General features: G+C 41.0%; 1 protein-coding gene across 2 annotated transcripts; it reads right to left on the minus strand.

The window, feature by feature from the left end:
• Positions 1-9,639: 9,639 nt before the first annotated feature.
• Lhx9 (LIM homeobox 9) lies at positions 9,640-27,275 on the minus strand. Of its 2 annotated transcripts, none has more exons than XM_076547522.1 (5): positions 26,489-27,271; positions 24,468-24,670; positions 23,052-23,407; positions 17,017-17,219; positions 9,640-13,094 (listed from the first exon to the last, which is right to left on the minus strand). In XM_076547522.1, the coding sequence occupies exons 1-5, from the start codon at positions 26,660-26,662 to the stop codon at positions 13,038-13,040; spliced, it is 993 nt and encodes a 330-aa protein (XP_076403637.1). In that variant the 5' UTR covers positions 26,663-27,271; the 3' UTR covers positions 9,640-13,037. The 2 variants fall into 2 exon arrangements, with proteins under 2 accessions (XP_076403637.1, XP_042114182.2); XM_042258248.2 differs by lacking the exon at positions 9,640-13,094 and adding an exon at positions 13,538-15,993 and having other exon boundaries at positions 26,489-27,275.
• Between the last annotated feature and the right edge of the window lie 295 nt (positions 27,276-27,570).

The raw sequence follows: 27,570 nt of genomic DNA on the forward strand, positions 1-27,570 counted from the left end.
TGAGATTCCAAGTCAATTTGCATTGATTGCATGTTTAGCTGCAGTTACCAGACTATAAGCTTTAACAAAATGACCAGGATTTTATTAAGTTAAAACTTGGAAAATTTATATGGATAATAGATAATGGTTTGGAGGTTGAGGAGGTTAATTCTTTCATTGTTAACATCCCATATGCAACATGTAATGAAAAAATAATTTGAAATCAGGCATGACAGTAGAACCCTAGAATCCCTGGGACACTAAGGAAGGAGGATCATGAATTCTGTTGGGCTAAACAGTGAGCTCCAGCCATCTGAGCTACACAGCAAGAGCCTGACAGAGAATGATAGAAAGAAGAAAAAGAATTTGTAAGATAGATTTAGATATATGAAAAGGCAAGCTAAAGTGTTTTGTAATGAGAGAAGATATTGTGTATAAAAACAGGACAGTGAGAATCAGTGTGATGTGATATGAACAATAGAGTTAATGCTGATAAAGAATACACAATAACTGGAAAGGCAAGCCAGTAATAAAACAAGAACCCTGGAAGTCTCAGAAAGAAGTTTCTGTTTGATGACACCAACAAAGGCAAAGAGTCATCAGAGAAAGATCAAGGAGTTAATTCATCAGGAAGACGTAAGAATTATAAATCTACCTAATATCAGGGCACCCAATTTTATAAACACAAATGTCATTAAACCTATAGGAAGACAGCGGCTCTTGCAGGGGATATTTTAAACCCCTATTCTCATCAACAGACAAGTCACTCAAACAAAAAATAATATCGAACCATCAGGATCAAACTATACCGTGCCGTGGAGCTAATGGAATCAACAGGGGTTTACAGAATGTTCTCAACAGCTGCAGAATACACATTCCTTTACCAGAACTTGGAACTTTCTCGATAGTATAGCACATATGAGGCTACAAACTACCCTTAGTAAGTTAAAACACATCATATTCTTTGTCTTTTCTGGTCACATTGGAATGAAGCTGAACTTCAACAACAAAAGAAACTGGAAAGCATACAAACAAATAAGACTACAGCATGCTTTTCAATGAAAAGGTGAATCATTGGAGAAGTCAGAGAGAATCTTTTAATTATCTCAAAACAGATGAAATGGGAAAAACAACATATCAAAAACTTAAGAGCAAAGCAAAATCAGTACTGGGCTAGAGATGAAAATAATGCCTCATTCTGTGCCTCATATCTGAAAAACAGAAAGAATGGGCAGAAGAGATGGCTCCATGGTTAAGGGCAGATACTGCTCTTCCAGAGGACCTTGATTAGGTTCCCAAGCATGAAAGTCTAGCAGCTTACAACCAACTGCCTGTAATTCCAGCTCCCAGGTGATCAGACGTGTCTAGCCTCTGAAGTACCAACAGTCATGTTTATACACACACACACACAGAGAGAAAGAGAGAGAGAGAGAGAGAGAGAGAGAGAGAGAGAGAGAGAGTAAATATTTTAAAAGAAAAATGGAAATATATTTCAAATAAACAACCAACAATGTATCTTAAGGCATTAGAAAAACAAGAATAAACCAAACCTAAAATTAGAAGGAAAGAAATAATAATCATCAAAGCAGAAATAAACTGATAAAAGGCCTCCACACACACACACACCCAAAAAACCATGAAGCCACACAAAAGATCAATGAGGCAAAGAGCTGGCTCTTTGAAAACATAAAATGAACATATTTAACTGATTTGTGAAAAAAAGAAAATGACCAAATAAACAAACTTAGCAATAAAAAATGAAACTTTAAATACCACAAAAATTGAAAAAAAATTAGAGATTATTTTGGATAAATATATGCTGATAAATTATAAAATCTAAGAGAAATGAACAAATGTCAACTTAGAAGACATGGAAAACATGGATAGATGAGTTACAAGTGGTTCAACTGAATTTGTTATAAAAATGTTCCAAGGAAAAGCCCAAAAGTTTCCTGAAATTTTACCAAATTTTTAAATGCTTAATATGATAATGTTTCACTACAGCCCTTAGCCAAGAGAAGGAAGAGGTGTACAAATGGTGATAGGAAAATAATTTATTACAATTTGCAAGTGATGCATTTCTAACATAGAAAAAGCTAAATACCTAACCAAAGGACCATTAGAACAGAGAAATTCAGAAATGATACAAAATTAACAAACAGAAATCATGGCTTTTCTACACAATAACAAATTTACTAAGAAATCTTGAGAGCAACCTCATTCCCAATAGTTAAAAAAAAATTACAATTTTACTATTACCTAATAATAGGTTTAACTGAGGAGGTAAAAGAATTTCAGAACAAAAAGTTGTACATATTGAATCTGATAGAAGAGAAAGTAGGAAGTAGTCTTGAACATATTGGCACAGGAGACTACTTCCTAAATATAACACCAGTAGCACAGACACTGAGAGCAACAATTAATAAATGGGACCTCCTGAAACTGAGAAGCTTCTGTAAGGCAAAGGACACAGTAAATAGAACCAAACAACAGCCTACAGAATGGGAAAAGATCTTTACCAACCCCACACCTGAAGGAAGGCTGATCTCCAAAATATATAAAAAATTCAAGAAAATAGACATCAAAATACTGAACAATCCAATTTAAAAAATGGGATACAGAGCCAAACAGAAGAATCTCAAATGGCTGAAAGACCTTTAAGGAATTGCTCAACATCCTTAGGCATCAGGGAAATGCAAATCAAAATGACTCTGAGATACCATCTTACATCTGTCAGAATGGCTAACATCAAAAACATTGAAGACAGTTTATGTTGGAGAGGATGTGGAGCAAGGGGAACACTCCTACGCTGTTGGTGGGAGTGCAAACTTATACAGCCACTTTAGAAATCAGTATGGCAGTCTCTCAGAAAATTGGGAATCAATCTTTCTCAAGACCCAGCTATACCGCTCTTGGGCATATACCCAAGAAATGCTCAATCATATCACACATGCTCAACTATGTTCATAGCAGCATTATTTGTAATAGCCATAACCTGGAAACAACCTGGATGCCCCTCAACCGAAGAATGGATTAAGAAAATGTGGTACATATACACAATGGAGTACTACTCAGCAGTGAAAAACAATGACATCATGAACTTTACAGGCAAATGGATGGAACTAGAAAATATCATCCTGAGTGAGGTAACCCAGACTCAGAAAGACAAACATGCCATGTACCCACTCATAAGTAGATACTAGATGTAAAGCAAAGGATAACCAGACTACAACCCACAGATCTAGAGAAGCTAGCTAACAAGGAAGACCCTAAGAGGGATGCATGGATCACCCTGGGAAGGGGAAATAGATGAGATCTCCATGAGTAAACTGAGAATGAGGAGTGGGCAATAGAGGGTAGGGGATGGGGAATGAGAACATAAGGAAACAAGATGGTCGAGCTGGACCAGGGATAGAGTGGGAGAGCAATGAAAGAGATACCATGATAGAAGGAAACATCATGGGGATAGAGAAAAACTTGGTGCTAGGGAAGTTTCCAGGAATCCCCAAGGATGACCCCAGCTTAGACCACTAGCAATAGTGGAGAGGGTGCCTGAACTGGCTTACCCCAGTAATCAGATTGGTGAATATCCTAACTGTCATCATAGAGCCTTTCTCCAGTAACTGACAGAAGAAGATGCAGAGATCCACAGCCCAACACCGGCCAAGCTCCAAGAGTCTAGTCAAAGAGAGAGAAGAGGGATTCTGTGAGCAAGGGCATCAAGATCATGATAGAAAAACCTACAGAGACAACCAAACCAAACTAGTGGAAACTCATGAAATTTAGATCAACAGCTGTAGAGCCTGCATGGGACTGGACTAGGCCCTCTGCATAGTGAGACAGTTGGGAAGCTTGATCTTCTTGAGGGGCTCCCTGGCAGTAGGATCAGAATCCATTCCTGGTGCATGAGCAGGCTTTTTGGAACCCACTACTTATGATGGGACACCTCACACAGCCTTGAGGCAACAGGAGGGGCTTGGACCTGCCTCTACTAAATGTACCTCCCCATGGGAGGCCTTACCTTCTTGTAGGAAGGAATGGGGAGTGGGTTGGGAGGAGGAGGCTGGAGGGGCTGGAGGAGGGAAGAGGGGGATCTTTGATTGGTATGTAAAATGAATTAAAAAATTAAATAAAAAAATAAATAAAATACCATGACCAAAGTGAAGGGGTAAGAAAGAAATCTTGAGAGCAATCTCATTCACAATAGTTAACAAAAAAATTACAACTAAATACCTAATAACAGGTTTAACTAAGGAGGCAAAGGAATTCCAGAATGCAAAGTTGTACACACTGATTAAAGAAATTGAGGAAAATGCTGAGCACAGTACAAGTGCCCCGTGGGGTGATTCCACCCCCACAAAGCTGCTGCCTGATGAAGGAAATGGTCCACAGTGAGCAGACATCCTACCAAATAGGAAAAGTATTTACCAGCTCTCCTGGCAGGGGGTTTGTGTCTCAGTTTAGGTTTCTGCTACAATGATAAACATCATGACCAAAATCAGCTTGGTGATGAAAGGGATTGTTTGGCTTACCTGTGTAGATCACAGTCTATCATGGTGAGAAATAGGACAGGAACTCAAGGCTGGAAACCAGAGGCGGAACTAAAGCAGAGACCATGAAGGGAAATGCTGTCTTCTGACTTGCTTAGTTTGCTTTCAGTGTGTGTGTGTGTGTGTGTGTGTGTGTGTGTGTGTGTGTGTGTGTGTGTGTTTGAAATAGGGTCACACTATGTAGTCCTGTTTGCCCTGCTATGCAGACCATGCTGGCCTTAAACTCACAGAGATCCAGCCTCTGCCTCCTGAGTACTGAGATTAAAGGCGTGTGCTACCATTCCCAGCACAGCTTGCTTGCTTATACACCCCAGGATCACCTCTCCAGAGGGCATCACCCACAGTGGGCTGGGCCTTTCTGCATCAATCATTAATCAAATGCCCCACAGAACTGCATACAGGCCAATCTAATGGAGACATTTCTCAAGTCAGGTTCCCTCCTATCAGATGAACATGATTTATGTCAAGTTAACACACACACACACACACACACACACACACACACACACACACACACACAAAAAAACCCATAGTTCTTATCCAGACTATCTAACAAACTCAGCAACTTAGAAAATGAATCCAATTAAAAATTGGAAAAGAATTTGAATAGGTACTTCTCAAAATGGCTAATAAGTATGTGGAAATGCTCAGTATCATTAGCTATCATGGAAATGCAAATCAGAATGACTACTACCAAAAATAAATAAATGACAAATGTTGGCAGGGTAAGGGAGAGGCACAAGAGAGCCCAATAAGGCTGTAATGGACAGAAGAAGGCTTACACCAGAACCTCTGTGAAAGAGGGAGCCTGTGAACCAAGATCTCTCTCCAAAGCTCATGAGTTCTCTTCATAAAGTCTGCCACAGATGGATAGAACCAGAAACAACCTTGGTCTTACTTTACTTGTTCTCTTCCTTCTCCACAATAGTCATCTTAAGAACCTGGGACAAACTTCTAGGAGATCCATCTGTGATCCAGAACTTCCCTAAAGCGGTAGGTTTTAACTTTATGATTCAAGCAGTCCTTGTATTCTATTGCACTATGTATTCACCTTGGTTGTGATATGAATTCTTTGTTAATTATCTTTTGGCTTATGCTATTTTGATTATATTACATAGATTCGGAAAGCTTTCCTGGTTTTCCAGGTTACTGAAAGTGAAGTTCCTTTTCAATCCCTGAAGACAAGGCTCACCATCTCTGGCATTACATAATGCTACATCATAAAAGAAGATATTCAATATCCTTTACATATAACCTATTTTAAAAAATCTCTAGCCTTGGTTGTGCTGTCATGGAGAAGCAGAAAGTGGAGATGTGGAGCAACATCTGAACAAACCATACAGCTTCCTAATGAGAATGTCTTCCCACCAGCTGGAGAAAGCTCAGCCCTGGTGAGTAAGATGGGGACAGGTGCTGTGTCCTTCATGGCTCCAGGGACCGACCTAATGTGAACACTGGTGGGATGAAGAAATGACACATGGACACACATAAAAGGTGGGACCAGGTGGTCTAGGCTCTCTGATGGGGAAGCCATAGCACCCCAGAAGTTCAACATGTTCCATACAGTCGAACAAGGAAGAAGGCGTGGTTATCACATACAGCTGAACAAGGAGGCAGGTTTAGCTAATCTAGGTAGGGGCTGTCTTCAGGCTGTAAACATCTAGGGAAAAAGCTATGGTGATCATTTTCTACACATGAGGTCAACATTCACACACAGACCCAAGGGCAGCTTTGAGCCCCCCTCTGAGCCTCACCCAGGAAAGGGTTTGCCACTCTCACAGGACTAAGGCATATGGCTGTGTTGATGCCAAACAGTACACATCACTCAGGACTTCACTTACTTCCTCCAAAGAGGAATGGAAAGACACAGGTAGAATATGCCTGAGGGCAAAGATATTGGGTAGAGATAATAGGACATGAAATAGTTTTAAAGGGAAAAAGGAGGAGGAGAAAGTTATGAATAAATTCCTTATTCCTACTTTGGATGATCACAGGGAACTTCAGAAATGCCATTAATAGAATGAAAAAGTCTGGACATTTTCTGAAGGGAAAACATGAGTTGAGTTTCACCCTTCAAGCAATAGCAGAGACGTTAGATGGAAATGTCCCAAGAAATATATTTGGCATCATTACTGAAAGTTGAACCTTTAGGGAAGGATGTGGTTTCCAGGGATGCTCCTAGGCCTGACTGGTGGGCTGGCTCTGAGTCAGCAGAGCTGCCGGGGGAAGCAGCAGGTGCAAGGCCTGCAGGAAAGAAGTTCTCAAAAGAAGCAAGTCAGGGGCAAGTAAAAACTGGCACAAGAGATAATGTGGATAAAGATAGGGAAAATGCTGTGAGTAACTATCAGTCTAAGGAAGGTGGGTTTTATAGCACAATAGAATAGAAGCTAAAAGCCAGATCAAAGAATTCAGGAGAAAACAGTGATAATTGATGTGCTGAATAAAGGCTGTACATTTCATAATGACCATAATCCTCCCAAACAGAATGCAACACTTCAGAGCAACGAGGAAAAGGTACTAACATTTGCCATGCTGCTACAATTCACCAGCAATGAAAGAAGACTATATTGGCAGAAACTGAAACTTCTGACATCAATGTTCCTCCAAAGAAGACCCTGACTAAAGGTCGGTCCTATGGTTCAGTGGTAGAGCACTTGCCTAGCATACGTGAGACCCTAGGTTCAATGCCTGACACAAAACAAAAGACAGCTATGGTGTCTAAGCTAGAAATAATGTACAACTATCTTTGTAATTTCTCTTTCAGGAAATGAGAGAATGGACCGAGCTTCAGCTACACTGGTGTGTGCTCACATAGCATGTGCAGGCCCTGAGTTCAGTCTCCAGCTCTGCATATGTAATACCTATGTCTTAGAGTTTCTATTGCTGTGAAGAGACATCATGACCAAGGCAACTCTTATAAAGGAAAACATTTAATTTGCTGGCTTACAGGTTAAAAGGTTTGGTCCGTTATCATCATGGCAGGACATGGTAGTGTGCAGACAGACATGGTGCTTGAGATGGAGCTGAGAATTCTACATCTTGATCCTCAGGCAACAGGAAGTGAACTGTGTCCCACACTGGGCATAGCTTGAGCACAGGAGACCTCAAAGCCCACCCCCCACGGTGGCACACATCCTCCAACAAGGCCACACCTACTCCAACAACATTTCCTAATAGTGCCACTCTGTTTGCAGGCCATTTTATTTCAAACCACCATAACCTGCAACTGGGTCACCAGCCTGTATTTCCAGCACCCTGGGAGCAAAGGTAAGAGGATCTCATGATCAGGGTAATCCTTAGCTACATTTCAATTTTGAGGCCACACTAGAATATATGAGACCATGCCTCAGAAAGAAAGGAAGGAAGAAAGAAGGGAAGGAAAGAAGAAAGGAAGAAAAGAAGGAAGGAGTAGAAAGGAGATGGGGGAAGGAATGGGAGAAGAAGAGGGAGGGGAAATTGTGATTGGCATGTAAAATAAATTATTAAAGAATTAATAATAATAATAATAATAATAATAAAAGAAAAAAGGAAGGAGGGAGAGAGGGAGGGAGGAAGAGAAGGAATTTGAGCCAATCTAGTAAGGCTCCTTCCAGCACACAGAATGATTCTATAAATTTATGCATGTCTGAGTAAAAAATGTAAATACATAAACACAAGTCAAGTCTCTAGTAAGAGTTTGGTTGGAAAATACTAAAGAAAGAAAACTACTAGTGTTTATATCAAGGACCTCCTAATCCATTGTGTGCTAGGTATTTCTAATATTAAAGTTGCTTGTGTGTCTCTTGGCTAGCCTCTGGATCTGGCTTTCCTGCAAAGCATGCATATTTAGCATGCCATAGTGAATATTTCTGGGTCTATATACATGCACAAGTCAATAAATTTGTGTTTCATATTTAATAATGAACTCACTGATGTCTAAACACTTTAATATACTAATAATGCCAGTTTTAAATCAAAATATTCTCTTGGCATTGTGAAAGAGCTTTTTTCTCTACTGTCCTCCTTTGTAGGTTAAGTCAATTAAACCATTTCTTCCAACAAAAACTTCCTTTTGTTATTAATATTGAATGCATACTTTGGTCAAACTTAGTTGAATATAATAGTTCAAAATAGAAATCCCAATTAAAAGAAAAGTTATGGCCAAGCTGAAAGAAGGAGGTAACCTGCACAGAACGCAGAAAATTACTGTCACCAAATGTGTAAGAGGAACATAAGCATGTGTTACTTAATGAAAAGTATGCTTGTCACTGTACCTGAACCAAATAATTGACATTATTTACCTGTTTGTTTTGCATTTAATTAACAGCTGGTTAATTAATAGGTGATAGGAATAAAATAGTCAACATGTACACATGCACACAACAGGATAATACTGTTGAATTTAAGAGAAAAAATATAATAAATATAATAAATAAAAATCAGTACCATTGGAAATATAAACATATTCTTATCACTGAAGTGTGCAAATATGCATACAAAAAATAAGGCAACTTTGTGATCATATTTTATAGAGTGAGCTATCCCAATTTTTGGTATAGATAAATGCCATCATTTCATTATTTACCTCATAACATTTTTGTAGCTCTTTAAAAATTGTCTACAGTCTCCAGTTCACTTGGGTAAAATGCTATGACTATTACATTTAAAATAATTTCCCACAGTTTTTCTTTAAGGAACTATTCTTGCTTTCAGAATTCAAACAACTGTTTGAAATCCTGAAATACCTCTGTGCTTTTCAAAAATCAGACTTCATAAAGGGCATTTATTCTATAGAATTAAAGTTTACTGAGTAACAAATCTAATGTTAAGTGGTACAGGCTCTCCAAAGCCTTAAATGTCAAAGTCAACGCTAACAGCTCATCATAATTTTTCCTCCTTTGGAAAAGGAGAAGAAAATGAAAATGATAACGGCAATCTCACCTTTGAATTTCTTCATTTTTATATATTTGCCATAAACAACAATTTAAATGTCCTCAAATATTAACATTTTCTGTTTCTATGTGAAAGTATGAAAAAAATTAATACATTCATGCATGATATGAAGCAACAGAGACCAGAGTGTCTTATTTGTAGCAAATTTTATTTTCAAATAACCATAAAAGGTATCCAGGTACTCTTCAGAGTAATTTATGAGATCATGCACGATGTAAACAGAAAAAGTCCAAAGGAAAGAAACATTCCTGATGCTTCTAACAAGTGACCTGAAGGGACACAGAAACAGACACCAGAACTTTCTTACCACAGCTGATGCCTGGATCTTTATCCTTGCCTGTTTTTGTCATTTCAGCACAAGATAAAATGTAACGCAGAGAAGCAAAAATCAACAATCTAAGAGAAGAGAAACTTGCCAATGGGATACATGTTTGGAGTGGTTACTTTTTTTTATTACGGTTCACAGAGAAATGTAGCAAGCAGGAGATAGTGTCTCATAGAAACACTTATTTTGAAACATAGTTAACAAGGAAATGAATCCTGGCAATCATATTACTGCTTACATCCTATTCAGGGACTTCCTTGAACATCATGCACAGTTCTAAACTTTTTCTTTTTGCTGTGAAATCCAGGAAAACACAATGGGAATGTTCCCAGAAGGCAGTAAAAAAAAATATTTGAATTTGGGATTTTATTTTGAAAATAAGGGAAACCATATTAATTTGAAAAATATTACAAAGACAAAATAGGTATGACCAAAAGAGACACAAATCAGTAGCAAAATCTAAAGAGACTAAGGTCCAATTTTTTGACATTGTAAAGCAAAGAGTTGTACACCAGAGGTTTATAGTTTTGTTAGGATTTTTCATTTCAGTCTTCAGAATTGACTTCTCATTACTAGAAGTAGAAAATAGATTCACCCACAGGCCAATACAGACCTTCTCGATATGAAAGTTTCAAAGAAGATGCAACATTATTTATTTAGTCTAGACTAAGCCCCAGTGTTCTTATTGTCCCCTGACGGCTAGTGACCATAAAGTATAAAAGGTGTTGAATCTCCTTCACAGTTCATAATCTTCCTATTAGTGAAGCTACTGTGAAAGGAACACAGTGAAAAATGAAATAACAAAACTCTATTCAAAACTTCATATTTTTATAACAGCATTATCTCTTGAATTTCCTTATAAGCCTAAAATGATAGAATGCCATGTTTTTGTCCCAGCACTTCCCATTTCTGATGCCTCAAACCACAGTGTTCTCTGCAGGCATACTGCAATAGAAAATGATGCTGCCTTATATGTGGCTAATAAAAGAGGCTTTCACTCTGAAAACCATACAGTAAATTCAACTGGGATTCTGCTAAGTAAAGCTACTGGCATTTTAGGTAATGAAAATCACCAAGCTTTAAGAGCTGTGTGCTTTGGTTTCTGTGTTATGAAATTTTACTCTATCTGAAGTATCAAAAGCCTATCTACTATGTAAGTCAATATTACAATGGTATTCAACCAAAGTTCACAGATATTGTCGGTAAGAGTTCGTGTTCCTAGGATCAATTTGCCAGAAATTAGATTCATCTAGGTATTTGGGGAGGTAGAAGCTATAAAATTTGGTGCCCTGCACCCGTCTGAAAATGTCCTGTCTTCTAATCTACGCCCAACAATAAATGTGCAGTTGCCCAGACAGAAGACTGCCATACATCATAGGAAAGTGTGTTAGACCTTCCAAGCCTGCATCACGTGATTGTTTTCACTTCCCACTCACATAATTAGTGTTCTTTTCCTCTTCTAAAAAAGAAAATGCCTGTTTCAAATTTGTATTATTTTTTTCAGATGTCTAATTTCAGCTACGTTCTTTCTCTCTTTGGTCTCTTCCCGCATTTCACATACCAGACAAATAGTTAAAAGTCTGCAAAACCAGGCGAACTTCCAAAATATTTCAAAATGAAACTGCCCTAGGTGACAGAACAAGGAAAGAAGGCAGAGCCTGCAGGACCAAGATTTCAGCACACTGGCTGAAAATGTGTTGGAAAATCCATTCAGATTGCCAGCAGCACTATGAATGAGATTTTGATGAGGCATAAACATCCAAGCAACTGACAAAACCAACACGTTCCATGATCACTCAAAGCAGTTCACTTGTCGCGGTGCATTCTGGGTGCACTGTTAGTTAAGTTGATACCTGTCCTTTAATCATTGTTTTTCCTGGTTTAGCATTCAGGAAATGAAAGTGTTTGAGAAAACATCCAAAGTTCTGAGAATAAATATAAGTGAGATTTTGTTGTATGTCTATCATTTGTAAAACTTACATCTTTTACATAGGGTTTATTTGTACATAATAAAAAAATCTCATAAGGAAATTTTTTTCTGGAAAGTATTCTATATGCTAATTTGTTTAACATGTGCTTTGGATATAGAGCTAAGTAAGAGTAGCTTTACGAAATTCTTTCTTCAAGTATTCCCTTTAACGATGAAAAGAAAGCTCATTCCTAAATATTTGTTCTTCTTTCCCATTGATCCTTTGTTTCTGATAACTTGTGCAACCTGAACTACACAAAGAACAAAATGTCAGAGTTCAGAATATATTCATATACTTCAATAAATTTGCTCATTGCATAGTGAACATGTAAACTCACAGAGAATCTATAAATGTCACCCTATAATCTAAAAAAGGTTGCTAAAATTTTACATAATAATTTATTCTGATGTTTAATTTGGGCTTGCTATTTTATTTTCATCCATGTGTTAACTAAATACAATAAATGAAAACAAGCCATAAAAGTTAAAATCAAAGAAAATAATTTCACCTAATTCTCTAGTCTATATTTCCCCCCTTGGGCATAACAGGCTGCAAGTGTACTGTCCTGACTCTTTAAGACAGTGTTCAAAATTAATTTCAACAATGTGTGCTTAACATAAAGTTAACTATGTTTGCATCAAATAAAATGTTTATTAATGAAAGCTATTTATCATACAGGAAACAGCAAAGTCAGCATTACAGAGATGTACACTAGAGGTGATAGATGCAAAAGTGCATGCAGAGCCGTCTGTTTAGAAAGGAAGGACAGACAATAATACTAAAATCACTGGGTTTGATCCCTATGCTCTCGTGAATGAGTAAAAGTTACTCTTTGAATTTACAATTGGAAAATAACATTAAGAGATAGGACTGATACATCTTAGCAAGCAGATGAGATGGATGTTTTTGGACTTTATTTTACAGTTATATTGTGCTTGACAGATGTGTGGAATTGTTTCAATAATAATTTTCTCCAAATGTGGGGCGGGCGTATTACTGCCAGGTTGCTCTGGTTGGTTTTCTACGTGGTTTATCTTGCTCTTTTATTAAACCACATGAGGTTAAGCCTTGATTCGTGTTAGACATCATAAAGAACAGAAGTTTTGTTAACATTCAGTAAATGACACTTAAGTCACTCTCTCTCTCTCTCTCTCTCTCAATCTCTCTCTCTCTCTCTTTTGGTTCAATAAACTTTTAAATGTATGATTATCATAACCTAATAGTGTCTTTGTCTTCACTGCAGTGGATTTCCGATCAAACTTTTCCCCTTCTTTTAATACTTTAGGGAATTTTCAAACGTCGGGATGTTTGGCTGTAATGCCCCAAGATTTGTTCTCCCTGAAAAAAAATCATAGTGACAATTTATTAACTACAGAGCAACTTGGCTTTTAGGGGTCTGCAATTTCTATTTAGATTTACAAATATCCACTTGTGCTCAATAGACCTGATGTTAAATCTTAATCATCTCTAAGGTTTCTTTTCATGCACCTATGGGTCTGCTCATTTATTTTTATTCTAAAAATTGAATTGAGTCAAATCAGTGGGGCATTACTTTTATTATAAACAAAGATATTTAAGGGTAATTCAAGATTGAATCACATCTTATATACAATGGTGTGTGTATTTAACAAGTCACAAGTTTGAAAACCTAAGGACTATTTGTCTGTTTGAATTTTTTAATTGTGCTGCTATGTCTTATCTTTTACACATAGATATTGGAAGCATACTAATACAAGTAAAACTGATGGGAAATAAAACTCCTTAGATTCAAAATGGTTTATTCACACAAATTTAATAGGATATATCACAATTGTTTGGTCCATAAATATTTAGGGGGAATAGTTTCTATACAATGCATTTATCAATAAACAAAGGAACATGGACAATTTTGCTAGACCACTTACTGTACTATAAACACGAAGCTCAATATATAAGATTATTGAATTTATCAACTATATTTGAAAGAGTGCACGACTGCTTTCTATGACATGTTTGTCTCCTCTAACAGGATACACCATAAAAAGAGTTTCAGAAATAAGAGGTAAAACAGTACAAAACTAGCGAGGTGTCCAAGGGCTTCAAACAGTTAAGTTAACAAACAACACATATATCCTGATTTTCCACAAACTTATTTCCAAGTTATATCATAAGGCACATAGGAGAACTGAGTTATAATTAGTCTACTTAATAAAGTAGGTCTGTAGTACCATATATTGTTCTGTCAAAGAACAAAATTTCTAAGTATCGGTATTTTTACCTGTAAAAGTGTGTTAATAAAGATCTCAGCCTTAACAAGGTTGTTTGGTCTGGTTAGTGGTAAATGCCCAAAATGTAAGAGAAATATGAAAAGTCAAGATTTAAGCTCCATAGAAGATGACCACACTTGCTAAATATATAATGGCGATCACACTCTTCTTCTGTTACAGTGTTAGCTTCTCTTCCATCATCTTTTTTTTTTTTAAAAAATAAGCTACTTTCTGTGCTAATTTTCTAAAGACCCTGAGCAAAAGTTACAATAATGCACTTTAATGTGGGCAGTGAACTGTCGATATGTAACCACACATTTATACAGCCAGAAGGGCACCTTTAAAATCTATTAAATAGCCACTTCGACCACCAGAGGAGATTTAAGGGGTGCAAAAAAGTGGACAGTATGTGCAAAGTCATTCTTAACAATCCACTAAAGCAAGACATAGATCTTGACTTCTTCTTTATTATTTTAGGAAATCCACAATCTAGTTGGTTTTTTTCTTAACTACAACAGAAGCAGATAGATGAACATTCACCACTGCCCAGACCATTAAGATTTCACCTTAAATTAAAAGAAAAAAAAAATGCTGCTGTAAACTAGAAATATATTCAGATCAGCATCCACAAGGCTTCTGAGTTTATCTACTTTAAGACTCATAACTTCACATCTGTGATATTAAGAAGATTTTTATACATGAATTAACCCGTGACAAAATAAAATAAAGAAAAACCAAATAATTCTCATTGTTGGTATTAGTTTACTAAGTTGCTTTAAAAAAAAAAAAGACATTATGTAGAATGCCAGATACAATATCATGGTACAGCTGAAGCCAATTAATTATTAATTAAATTATGCCAATTTTTTACTTCTTAAAAAATTGTATTTTGCTTATTTCCATTTCTCTAAGGAGAAAGGGTTAAGTAAATAGAATAGTTTCAGAGACTGGCTAAGAAAAAGTTTTCTTTTCTCTCTTTTTTTCTTAATGTGGGAGGTTAAAAGTACAGAATTTCAAATTTTAAGTGTAATTTCCATGGATACACAAGAAGTTTAAGTTTTTTTTTTAAATTTTGAAAGACAGTAAAAAGTGGGGGGGGGGGGGCGGGGAGAGTATACAGTCCTAACAACAGGAAAAGTTACATTCCTGAGTTAGACTTCCCACCCAGTTAACCATTGCTATTTAAAATTGATGTTAATACTTTTGTTTAATTATATCCCTCACTTGAATTAATAGTTCAGGTTAAAAATGGCAGTAATAATACATTTGTTTTTGAATTTTTTTCACATGAAAAAATTTTAATTGTAAGATTTTAAAAAACAACTAATTGCCTGGTTCCTGAATAACTTCATCACAGAAACAGGACTATGATTTGCCCATCATAATACCATCCATTTTTTTCCCCTTCGAGATTCTGGAAATAAGTAATATACAATTTTAAGAGGCACTTAATAGAATGATTCAAAATCTCCCCTTACCAACTTAAAAAAAAAACCTGATTAAAGAAAAAAGATCAAATACACCTTGTAGACAAAATACGTTCACTTAAAAGCGACAATACTGTAAACTCATAGCCAAGTGGTGTAGATGCTACACACCAAGCTGCTACTTTATTCCCCAAATATCTTGTGGGTTAGGAGAAGGAAGAAAAAAAAAGTCTCGTAAATAATAAAAATAATAATATTAGAATAATAATAAAAAGAGGAAGAATCCTTAAAAAAAAAAAACCAATGTTAGAAAAGGTTCGTTAAGGTAGTTTGTGAGGGGCTTCCGGATTCGTGGCTGTCCATGTTAGAGGTCACAGAGGTCACTACAGTGACAGTGGGATTGGTCAGGTCTGTTAAAGTGGTCGTAGTGCCCGGTGGAGTAAGAGCGCCGCTGTCTGCTGAGGGCGGGGCCGGAAGCGACGTGCCGTCAGCTTTATCAACACCCCCATTCTCCTGCCGCAAAAGGTTCCTTCTGAATTTGGCTCGTGCGTTTTGGAACCAAACCTGCAAACCAATCCCAATTGATTTCTTTATCGATTTTTTTTTTAAGTTCTTTCCTCTCTCTTCCTTTTTTCTCTCTCTCTTTTTTCCCTTTTCTTTCCTCTATTTCTCCTATTAAATATCATTTTTCTTGGATAGTAGACTTTTTCTACTTCTTTCAAAATAAACTAATTCAGGTAATAGAATAGAATTATTCCCTCTTAACCGTACATATTCCTGCATTAAATGTGCCACTTGGGATAACTGGAGCAGAGAAACCATGGAAACAAAGACATGGAGACTAGGGGGGGGGAATACACCACCCCTCAAAAGAATAGGGAAAAACGGGGTCACTAAAGGTGTCTCAAAGGAGGAACTACTCACATGAGGGAACACCACCAGAGCTTAAGTTGTTTGCTAGTCTGATATCTAACAAAAGCTCTACAGACAGTAATACTCTTCCCAGCCTGAGAACAGAAAATGTCTGCTAAGGGTCACTGAGGCGGAGATCACAGGTCACTCACGGCAACCTTGTATCATTTTATAATTCTTACTATAAGTCTGGGGAAGCAATTCAATGCCCAGAATAACTCTGGATTGGTAAAGTGGGGAAATTATTGCTCCAACTGCTTGCTGTGATATTAACCTTACCTTCGACTGTTCAAGAGCTGGGGGGGGGGGCACCTGAATTTTGAAGGTGGTAACATTGAGTGAGCTGCCAAGAGTTTGCAGGCATGGGACAGCAGATCCTTAGAAGCTAATACTCTAAACTCAGTGTGAGTGGACATCTCTACAGGCAACACTTGTTTAAAGTCAATGCCACAGCAATGAAGCTTTAGAGCCCATAATCTCCATCTGTAGGGAGAATGTGAGTCCTGGACGCCTCCTTGAGTACCCTCCAGGAAGCCCCTGTAGGAAGATAACTATGGGACGAGTCTACTAGGAAGCAGAATAGGAAATATCCATATCCAGGTGATTAGGGAGCGAACTAGTCACTGTCAAGGGCAAGGGAGAAGATGTACACAAAGCCAACGATGAACGTCTTACCTGCAAAACTCTTTTGGTCAGGCCCGTTTTCTGAGCAAGCTGCTTGAGGTCCTTGGCATCTGGGTTGTGGTTGATGGCAAAGTAGGATTTCATGGTCCGGAGCTGGTGGTGCTTGAAGGAAGTTCGCATGCGTTTAGTCTTCTGTGAAGGTGGATAAGGCTGCTGGTCCCGGTCCAAGTGGTCTGCCTCATTCTCATTACAACCTGTTGCAGCAACAGTGAACAACAACAACAAAAAAAAAAATGCTCAGTGGAAACTTCTCCATTGGCTTAAACAATGTAGGGTGTTTGCTATGTCGTCATCATAAAGCAAAAGGCTGTCAACCAGTGGTGAGTGATAGCTAGGCAAGAAGACAGTGACTACAATCAGCTACGCTATTTGGATACAGCTGGTTCACATGATAGAAAATGTAAGATAAAACCTTTTCTCTCTGCTTGATGCTCCAGGAAATGTAGGGAATAAGAGCAACCTCAAAAGAGGAAGGAGGAGGAGGAGGAGGAAGAGGAGGAGGAGGAGGAGGAGGAGGAGGAGGAGGAGGAGGAGGAGGAGGAGGAGGAGGAGGAGGAGAAGAAGAAGAAGAAGAAGAAGAAGAAGAAGAAGAAGAAGAAGAAGAAGAAGAAGAAGAAGAAGAAGAAGAAGAAGAAGAAGAAGAAGAAGCAGAAATTCTTTTCTTATGGTTTATGTAGATTTGCACCCAGGTATCCACATTCACGTGGGTTTGGGTTTTTTGTTGTGGTGGTTGTTGTTTTTGTTTTTGTTTGTTTGGGGGTTTGACATTTTGCCTATTTCTGGATTGCCATGTACTGTGTCAAGGCACTGTTCTTTATCATAACAAATGTGGCAAATATATATTTCAGGTCTCAAGTTTCAAGTTATCTAACAGTACAGTACATGTATACACACACAGGAAACAAAGGAATAATCTAAAGCATTTTCTTATATTTGTGGAGCTTTCTCGACTAGGAAAAAGAATGTGGCTGAAAAAACGAGGAGACATGAAAATGACATGTTTTTGAATGTCTTAGACAATCATAAGAACATTGTATTTGAAGTTTCAGCTAAAACTGGTTAGCTTGAGCTATGATAGGAAGAAAACACTTTCCCTTGGAGTTATTCTAATAAATATTTCTGAAAGAAAATGATCCCAGCCTTCTCATTCACTCATGCCTGAAGCACTCCCCACAGCTCAGGGCTGAGACATACTGATGGTTTCTACCCTGCTTGGTCCCCTGTGTTGTGGACGTGTGTGAGTCAGGTATGAGCTGTGCCCCTGACTGGCTGGAAGGAAGAGGGCAGCGTCTTCTCTGCTCTTGCAAAACCCTCCTTGGAACCCAAGGGCAAAATAAGTCAGTCTTTAAAACCAGGGGGAAAGTCCTCATCCTTTAGATGGAAAAATTTATCATATTTAGAGCCATTTCCTAGTTCTGCACAAGACATGTGACTACAAGATGTAAACATTCTACTAAAGATTTACTGACTTCCCCACCTCTGCAATTCAAGGACAGAGCTGTCTTTGGTTCTTTAAACCTTTATTTCATATGTTCATCTGATGTATTTTCACATCTGACCATCCTGTGCTTCAATACACTATTTAAAATCAACCTGATTCTGTCATTCTGAAGGAAAAGCTTACATCTTTAAAGAAGTTACCCCTCTCCTCCTTTTTAAAGTGTTAGCTGCCTGACAGGCTCTGGTTAGACTTTCAGATTTTTTTTTCTAGCAAATCAGTATGTGTATATGCATATAAGTGCTCAGAAATCAGTATATATGCAGTTTTGTCATCATCAATCAGGAAATCAACTGCAAATAAAACTCATTTAATGAGAAATTATTCCCAAATATAATAAAATGAAGAACTACGAACCTTTGTGTGTCCTAAGGCACAAAGGTGGAAAGTTACAGGAGCAGTCATACAAAAGAGCAGGTGTCTGTAAGTTCTCTGGGGGGAAAGACTGTATCATATGCTCCCTTGGATTCCCTAAGTCAAAAACAAGGCTATGAACTTAACAAGTAGCTCTTTACACCCTTTGTTCACCAGGAAAATTATAAGTGCATGTTAATACAAAGTCAAATCAATTTGAGATGATGTCCAAGTCAGATAGATATACTGCCTAACTTTGATCCCAAGCTTCTTAGGCCTGATAGAATGGAAGCATATACCCACTGATAACAGAGAGGATATAGTTTACATTTTACCCTATTTCATCCCAGGGGGGATATGTTAACTTCAAATAGTCTACAGAATTGCACTTTCAGATCCTCAAATGGATGAAACAGCATCTTGTGACTATAAAACTATGTTATCTCCAGTAAACTGAGCCATATTTCACAGCCAGATTACAAATACATCTCAGTAAAATGCTCAAAGAGGCACATTCCAGTCATTGGAGGCTTCTTCAAATAAGATAGTACATCTAGCCCATGTGAGCAACTTTCCCTGAGCAACAACACATCAATTGTGACAAAAGCCTCAACTTGATGTTTAAATAACGCATTTACTTATTTCTGCCTCTCCCAGGATAACATTTCCTAGAAATGAATATGATTCCCAACTTAGCTATCCAGCTATTCATCATTTGAAATGAATCTAAGGAAAAAATAGTTAAAATAAGATTTGAGGCAATTGCTTTTCTAAATATGTACTCTGTATTTGGTTTTGCTCATTGTAAATTCAGTACAGCGGTTTAGTGCATTAGAAAGAATTATTGGGTCTGCTGCCACATAACAATTTAGTGTGGAAGAACATAGGCATCAGGTCTTTCTTACAATGTACGATTTTCACGATAGAGAAATCCGTTTCTGCCACAATATGTCAGTTTATCCTAAATTATTTGTGTTTAATGACAAAAGCTTTATGTAAATTTGCAAATGATCGCGTTTCTCCCCATTTCTAAGCCTTAGGGATGCTTCCCCCTGAGTTATAAGAACAAATAGCTCTCTTTAAATTGCTTCAAATCTCCACCTGAAACTAGGCATCTGTTGTTACTGAACAAGAAGAGCTAAATATTTTCACATTCCGTTACTTATGAGATGGTCACCTAGCTAAACGGAGTTGCTGTTCTGAAGGGTTTGGAACCTTCTGAGATTTAACTAATTCCTGGGAGACCACTAGGGGTCAGTGCCAGGCTAATTTAACAATGAGAAATCTTGCACGTTTACAGGAAAGAACCTCAAGTGGGGCGGAGGGAGTGAGAAGGAGCAAAAATCCAGTTTCTTAGTCAATGGTCAATTATCCAAACAGGATCGGTCTACCCTAGGCTGAATCCTCTCACCTCTGAAGGACTTTACTTCACTCCAACTTCAGATAAATTACCTATGCCTTTTCCAAAAATACCAGCCTGAATAATTTGATGAATATGTACAAAGAGGTAGAAACTAATCTAGGAACGTCCCCTTGAAAGGAACTTAACCTCTGGCAAGCACTAACTGATCTCTGTCAAGTTACACAGGTTCTTTGACAGTGTTTGGATCATGACCACATTTTGTGTACACGTTTTTAAAAACTCATATGAATTTATTTGGATCCCATTAATGCTGTTCTTCATGAAGCTTTACCTTTCAGCAGAAATGGCAATAGAAAAACCTAAAGAATGTTAAAAAAAAAAAAACCAATGAGTTTAAAATGTAGGTGACTTGTATGTTCTATATTTTAATATGTTTTAAACTTGCTGACCCACCCGCCCCACCCCTGCCCCATCGGACTGTGTGGCAAGCTGACATTATAATCATAAACATTTTTTTTAATGAGGGTGATTTTGCTTAGATTACTTTAGACCAATTCCTCCAGGCAATCTTCACCTAATCTTAAAGAAATGTGTACTATTCGTCTGTGCCTCTGGGGACATCTTGGAAAGGGTGTAAGCTTTAAGAAGCGGCAGTGGACTGAGCAGCCTGGGCCACTTTTGTGCTGTCCAGGAACAAGACAATGTAATCAGGGACTGGGCAACCCTACGGAACAAACACAGAATCTAAAGAGCTTTTTTCCTTCTCTGTTTGTCTTCAGATGAGTAAAAACTAAGAGAAGCTAAAGTCTATATTTCTGAAAGCTCTCAGATCCACCTAACATAAAGATCCAAGGCAAAACCAAATTTAGCTAATTAGATTAAATAAAACAAGCAAACAGCCGAGCTTGCCCCCAGTTTAACTAGAAATCCCCACCCCTCTGGATTCTATGGGGTGCCAGCATCATTCTCTCTCCCACTAGTTGTATAAAATCCCATTTCCCTTCCTCCTCCTCCCATTCTGGGCTTCCCCTCCCCTCTTCACTCCCCTCCTCTCTCCTCCTCTCCTCTCTCAGTAGGACAGTCAGGTCTTGGTGAGTGGCTGGAAATTCCAATGTCATCTTCTATTAATAAAGAACAATTAGTGTTCTGCCTGTCTTGCCTTGAGGACCATGCATCAAAGAAGATGGAGTGTGCACTGGGCAATTGGACCCTAGGCAAAGCCCTGTCCCAGCTTAGCAGCCCACCCCCACCCCCACCCCTGGGCAGGGTGCAGCCAGGCAAAGCCGCTAATGCCCTTGGCCAACCACTGGGCTCCACTTGCCGGTCTGACACAGACCCGCCCTTAGCCTCTGTGTTGGCCCTTTTCCCTTGGTCCAGCCTCTGCCCAGATGTGAATTCGGTAAAGACAGATGTGGCCTCCTTATGCTGTGTGTCCCTTTTCTCTCTGAGACACCATCTCTTTGTGACTAGAACAGATTCCTCTAAATGTGGGAAAGAATCCAGGAAACAGCCTAGCATAGCGCTTGGGAAGCATTCCTGCTCCCAGGTCCACCTGAAAAAAACGATGGAGTCCCAGCAGGATTCTCAGTTCAGATGTTCACTTGGTCTATGACCTAGGGCAGATCATTTAACTAAGATATTGTTCCACTATCATTGAACTACAAGACATACGCCATACCAGACACTGAAAACTGGAAGGTGATAAATACTGGATGCTCACACTTCGCTAGTGCGTCTCTTCCAGTACTCCAAGTATCCCTGTGTGCAGAGTGCCCAAATCAGTTTGGGTCAGGGCATAGGAAATCAGAGCAGTCCAGTTCCTTGGGCTCCCCGAAACCAGCCTGGGTTTTCTGGAACCCCTTCCCACTCTGTGCTTACTCTAAGAGCTCCTGTCTTCGGGGTCTGCCAACAATCTGACCCTCGAGGATGGGAGGTGGGGACAGGCTAGCGACAATAAGAAACCGGTGCATGGGTGTGAAGCAGATTGAGAAATGATAGGTGTATCCTCCAAAGCAAGGAAGTCTTTGGGGGCTGTTGCCTGCAGTTTGTTTTGAATTGAGAGAAGGCTAGCAGAGGGCAGACGGAGCAGCCTGAGAGAGCACTGAGCCACCCTGGTGGACTTGACCAGGGGATCCCTCTGGTTGTCTGAGGTCTAGAGGATCTGATGATCTCTCAGGCACGGAGTGAGGAGGCTGGGTGAATACCCTGACCCTGTAGAGAAACAGCTGTCTCAGCTGTACAGAGTGAGACCCACCCTACAGTTGCTCCTCGCCAAAATCAGAGCTTCAGTTTTTCAATACCCTTGCCAACCATGTTGCTGATTAACTTTGGGCTGGTGACCACAGCCTCTGCCCCCTCCAGACAGAGTGGAGCTGGGCTCTGAAGTCTTTCTTTTCCCCCATTAACTATTTAGGAAAACCTCCTCCAGGATCTATAATTTGGCTCCAACAAAGGAATTGCCCTGGGGCTGTTTTGCTCCAACTGAGAGCCAGAAACTAATGGGCTCATTAACTAATGGGCAACAAGGATTTGGCTTTGCCTGTTTGGGGGAAGTCACTTCAGCCCCATGGTTATAATTTTTTTTTTTCCTCCACAAGCTCAATAACCAATAACCCATCCTCTCTCCCCTTCCATCTCCTTTACTCCGTTCTCCTTTCTCTTCCTCAGAAGGAGAGAGAGTTGTGATGGAAACAGGGTCATGTTAGGCAAGGCACTTGTCTTGGCCAAGGGGTCTCAGAAGAACCGGCTCTGCCAAATCCTCCAGCAGTGTGAGATCTGAGCTGTCGGGGTGGGTAAGGTTAGGGGACCCACCTGAGTTGTAATTCACGATATCCACTCCCAGGGCTGGGCTCTTCCGCTTCCGGGGCCGCCCCTTCTGCACGGTGCCAGTGCCATTGAAGTAAGGCAAAGCCAAGCCTCCGCTCTTGGCCGCCAGCTCCGTGTAGCTCAGTTGAGGTGCGTACTCCCCTTGCAAGAGGGTCTCGAAGTGTGCGCGGCAGTACACCAGGCTGTCCTTCATACCGAAATGGTCGCCTGTGGTCAAGGTCTTGTTGCAAGTGGAGCAGGTAAAGCAGCTCAGGTGATAGACAGAGTCTCGGGCGCGCATGACCATCTCAGAGGCGGAAATGCCAAGGTGGCAGCGGGCACATCTCTGCACAGAGAACCTTCTGAAAGCAAACAGGAGAGTCAGGGCGCCAGCTGGTGCCAGGAGGACCCATCTCCCACTCACAGCGCCAGGGCTTAGTCTGCAGGGGCCCAAGACTTGACTGGGGAGTGCTGGCTGAGGGCCATTTTGGATATCAGCTTTATTTGCCCAGTGACCTATGCTGGTTCTGGTGAACCAGAACAAACGCATCCTTACGGGAAAGTCAAAAGAACTAGGAACTTAATAGCTTCGACGTATTTTTAAAAAACCGGCAAAACTCTGAACTGGCCCAACTCGCTATTGAAAGAATATTAAGTTACAACGCCAAGTGAGAAGCCTGGCATTACCGATAACGGAATAGTACCACTCTTGGACGTATGAGTGCGCCTGGCTATCCCAGAAAACGGGAATTCTGCAGAAGAAAGGCTATTCTTTCGGCTCCCCTCCTGCTTCTGCTCAGAGGGCAGCTAGGTCACTTCCACATGCTCAAATCTTTCCCAAGCTGCTGGTTTTATTGTTGTTGTTTGCTTGGGTTTTTTTGTTTGTTTGTTTGTTTTGTTTTGTTTTGTTGGGTTTTGTTTCCTTCAGTCTGGTTCTGGCTAGCCATTCGGGGAGCAGTAGCCTGTACATAGCCATGAACTATGTCATCCACTTGGTTGCTGCTGCCCGGGCCAATAATAGGCAAGTTGACCAATTCACATCAAGGGGGACCAACAGGACAAAAGTCTTGTTTGCCAGAGACCTGTCCACTGGCTCTTCTCCCAGATTTCTCAGCCGAGTTGTGTAGCTGGGAAGAGCTAGTGACCCTCATAAAGCTCTCTGCTGCCTGGGATCCTTCTTGCCCATCCTCACCCATGGCGTGCACACAGCTTTCAGGAAGGCATATGTAAAGAATTTCCCCCATCTCAGAAATAACTGTACCCTGGACGGGCAAAACAAAACAAAAAACAAACAAAAGAACAAAACAAACAAACAAAACAAAACGGGCATCATAGAGAGGCGACTCGGGATTCCCCGCAGGTGGCTCCAACCAGGTGTATTGGGTCAGAGGAGTGTGTGACTGGGGGGCGGGGTGGGAGTACCTGTAGTAATCCTCCTTGCAGTAAATGCTGCCGTCCTTGGCAAAGCAGGTGAGCTCAGACTCCAGGGCCAGCTTACATTCACAGCACTTCAGGCACCGCAGGTGCCACTGCTTGTCGACCGCCAGTAGATAATACCTGTCGGAGATCTTGCCCCCGCAGCCGGCGCACAGAGCGGGCTTCTCCGGGCTGAGCGGAGGCATGCCCTGTGAAGCAAGCACAAGTCAAGGCTGATGGGACGCGAGGCGCGGGGCGCTGCCGCACAACCCGGGACGCCTTTGGCAGAACGAGTCCCCCCCAGCACAGGAGCGCATCATACCAGGGGCCACCGCACCCAAAATCAAGAGTCGGGGAAACATGCCTAATTTCTCCGCTTGCAACGACCAGTTAGTTCTTCTTAGGGGTTTGCTTGGACCAGCGTCCCGGTCCTCCTGGCCCAGGGACCCTAGCACCCGGACATGTAGAGCCTAGAGAATGGTTTGATGAGTGTCCCGGAATTAGAATAACGAAGGCTAAAAATCTGTGACTTTCAAACAATACACAAAATAAAACAACAGAGCCGTGGTTGAGAAGTAAAAAGAATTCTGAAGTACACGAGTTTTTTTTTTTTTACACAAACAATACTATAATTCTATTTTTCTGAATTTTAATAGGCGGAGTAATTTGGCCGGCATTGTTGTGATTCAGACAAGCTTAGCAGATGTTGCTATTCTGTAAGTTCAAGGCCGTCGCCCTGTTCCCATAAGGAAGTGAAGTGTCTGTCCCGAAGGAAGGACCCCCATCCAGTCTTGTCTGTACACTCGCTCTTTTCTCTAGCAAGCATAAACAACACAGATCTTTCTCTTGAAAATGTGATTCCCAAATGAAGCTTTCCACCTAGGTCCCAACTGAGGCTAGCTAAGTCCGTAAAACGCACTCTGAGGATCCCAGTCGAATCTGGTGGCTGTTTTTTTATTTTTAAATAAAATAGCCGCGAAAGATGAAAAGAAGTTACTCGCTGGATCCTTTCCTCAGACTAGCAGAAACAATCCGGGCTTCCCCTACTACAACTTGGCCACACGGGAAAGTTAAATTTCGCCTTTTACTCAGATAATGGATTCTCACTGAATTAATGGTACGAAGGGCCATAGTGGGTTATTTAAGGAGACCCAAAACCTCGCTGAGTGGCTAGAACCATCTCGGGTCAGGTTGAGCTGCAGTCCCTTCCCGCAGTGACAAGAAAGGTTTACACAGTACTGTTCATCAGGAATCATTTCTGCAGACTTCTGTAGTTTTCTCCTTCCAGTCCATAAGTGGAGAGGGGGAAATGCTTAGATTACTATTGATTTCACGAAGACATAACTGCTGTTACGAATAGTAACCGGCAGTGGTAGCTGATTGCTTCTCTTGGGTTTGCAGAGTTCGTGTTCTTGCTTTTAGACTAGGGGGCCCGCTCCTTCTCATTTTTATTCGATTTCCCGCTACCCAAGACACCCTCCCCATAAGAAAGAGAAACGCAATTTTGTGACCAGGGTAGCTGAGCCCGCATGCCAGAGGCCCTAACAATCTCTAGATTCGGGTGCTGAGTTCCGAGCGTTCGAAGGATTGGAAACCGACCAGTGCGTCTGGGTCTTCCTCCATCCCAGAGACTGGAGTCCCAGGGGTTCAGCCTGTCCCGGACGCCGTGCCGGCAAACGGTCCCCTAGTACCTGGCTGCACCAAAGGCTTGCCCTCCAGGCGGCGGATCCGGCCTTGCGGCCGAGTCACCAGAGACCAGAGTTTGGTTCTGGCAAGGAGCAAGCCCGCTCCTTCCAAGGCCCGCTGCCCTGCGCGCTCGCGATCAGCCGCTACAAAGACCGGTGAACTCAGAACCGCAGCATCCCAGACACCTCGGTTCGGAAAGGGACCCTTGCCTAGCAAAGCAGAACTCTCGAGAAAACCTAGCGAGCGTCCCCAGGAAGATGTCCCCGGGACCCGCCATCCCCAAACCTGGGCAGGCCGGAGACTCTCAGTTTCTCCAGCGCCGCACCGGGGCCGGTCCTTACCGCGTCGCGGCCGTTGAGCTGAGTGCCTTTGGCCAGACGGGCCTCGGTCTTGGATCTGCGCTCCATCTCCTCCATGATGCCTTGGATGTGGCCTCCGGAGATCCCGTGGAAGAGCATGGCTGGGGGGCGGAAAGGACACGAATTGTTTTCGGCTCGGCACCCCACTATTTCCATAAACACGCGCCTAGGGCTCTCAGTTCATCCGCGTGAAGAAGCAAAGAGGACCCGCCACAGGGCTGCGCGGTGAAGGAGCGGAGAGACGCGTGGGGACAGGGGCAAGAGAGGAAAGAAGAAAACGACAAACGACAGAGTGGAAATAGATCTATTGAAGAGGGAAAAGACTCTAGTCCAAAAAAAAAAAAAAAAAAAAAAAAAGCGACGGGGAAAGGAGGGAAAAAAGGTCCGGCGCTTCCCAGAAGGAGATGTGCAGAAAACAAACAAACGCGGACGGAGAGGAAAGCAGGAGAATCTTACTGCAGTGAGAGCTCGAATTACTAATGAAAAACAACTGCCGCGGGGTTGGGGGGGAGCGGGGGGGGGAGGAAAACAAAATCTGAGGAAGAAAGAAAAATAGTTTTGAACACAAAGAAAGAAAACGAAGTGTTATATCCAGCGTCCCCGGCTGCCGGCAAGTTCCCAGTGCCTGTAGGTTGGGTTGGGACTGCTCCTGCCGGAGCTGTGTCCAATTTGTTAAGAGACTAAAGCCAGCCCATTTTTGATAATTTAGTAGGAGGAGTCCTCTCCCTGGAGCTGCCACGGATTTTTATTCAGACAACAAAGACCTGTCATACCCCTCTCAACCCCCTGGTGATGGGCAAGCAGGGACAAACATTTCAAAGGGGTGGGGGACTGCAGGGGGAGGCAGAAGGAGGGGGCCCTTACCCCCCACCCTCCACCCCCACACGCGCGCCTGCACACACACACACACACACACACACACACACACACACACACACACACACACCCTTCCAAGAGTTCTCGACAGTCCTGTTTTTAAAAGGGTAAAGGAGCCCTTATTGTCCAAGTCCTGGATGGAGCAGGCGGCAGAGCCCGGCTCATTTGATCCCAGTTCATCAGACCCC

This window comes from Peromyscus maniculatus, chromosome 11 (genome assembly GCF_049852395.1).
Source record: "Peromyscus maniculatus bairdii isolate BWxNUB_F1_BW_parent chromosome 11, HU_Pman_BW_mat_3.1, whole genome shotgun sequence".
Classification (NCBI taxonomy): domain Eukaryota; kingdom Metazoa; phylum Chordata; class Mammalia; order Rodentia; family Cricetidae; genus Peromyscus; species Peromyscus maniculatus.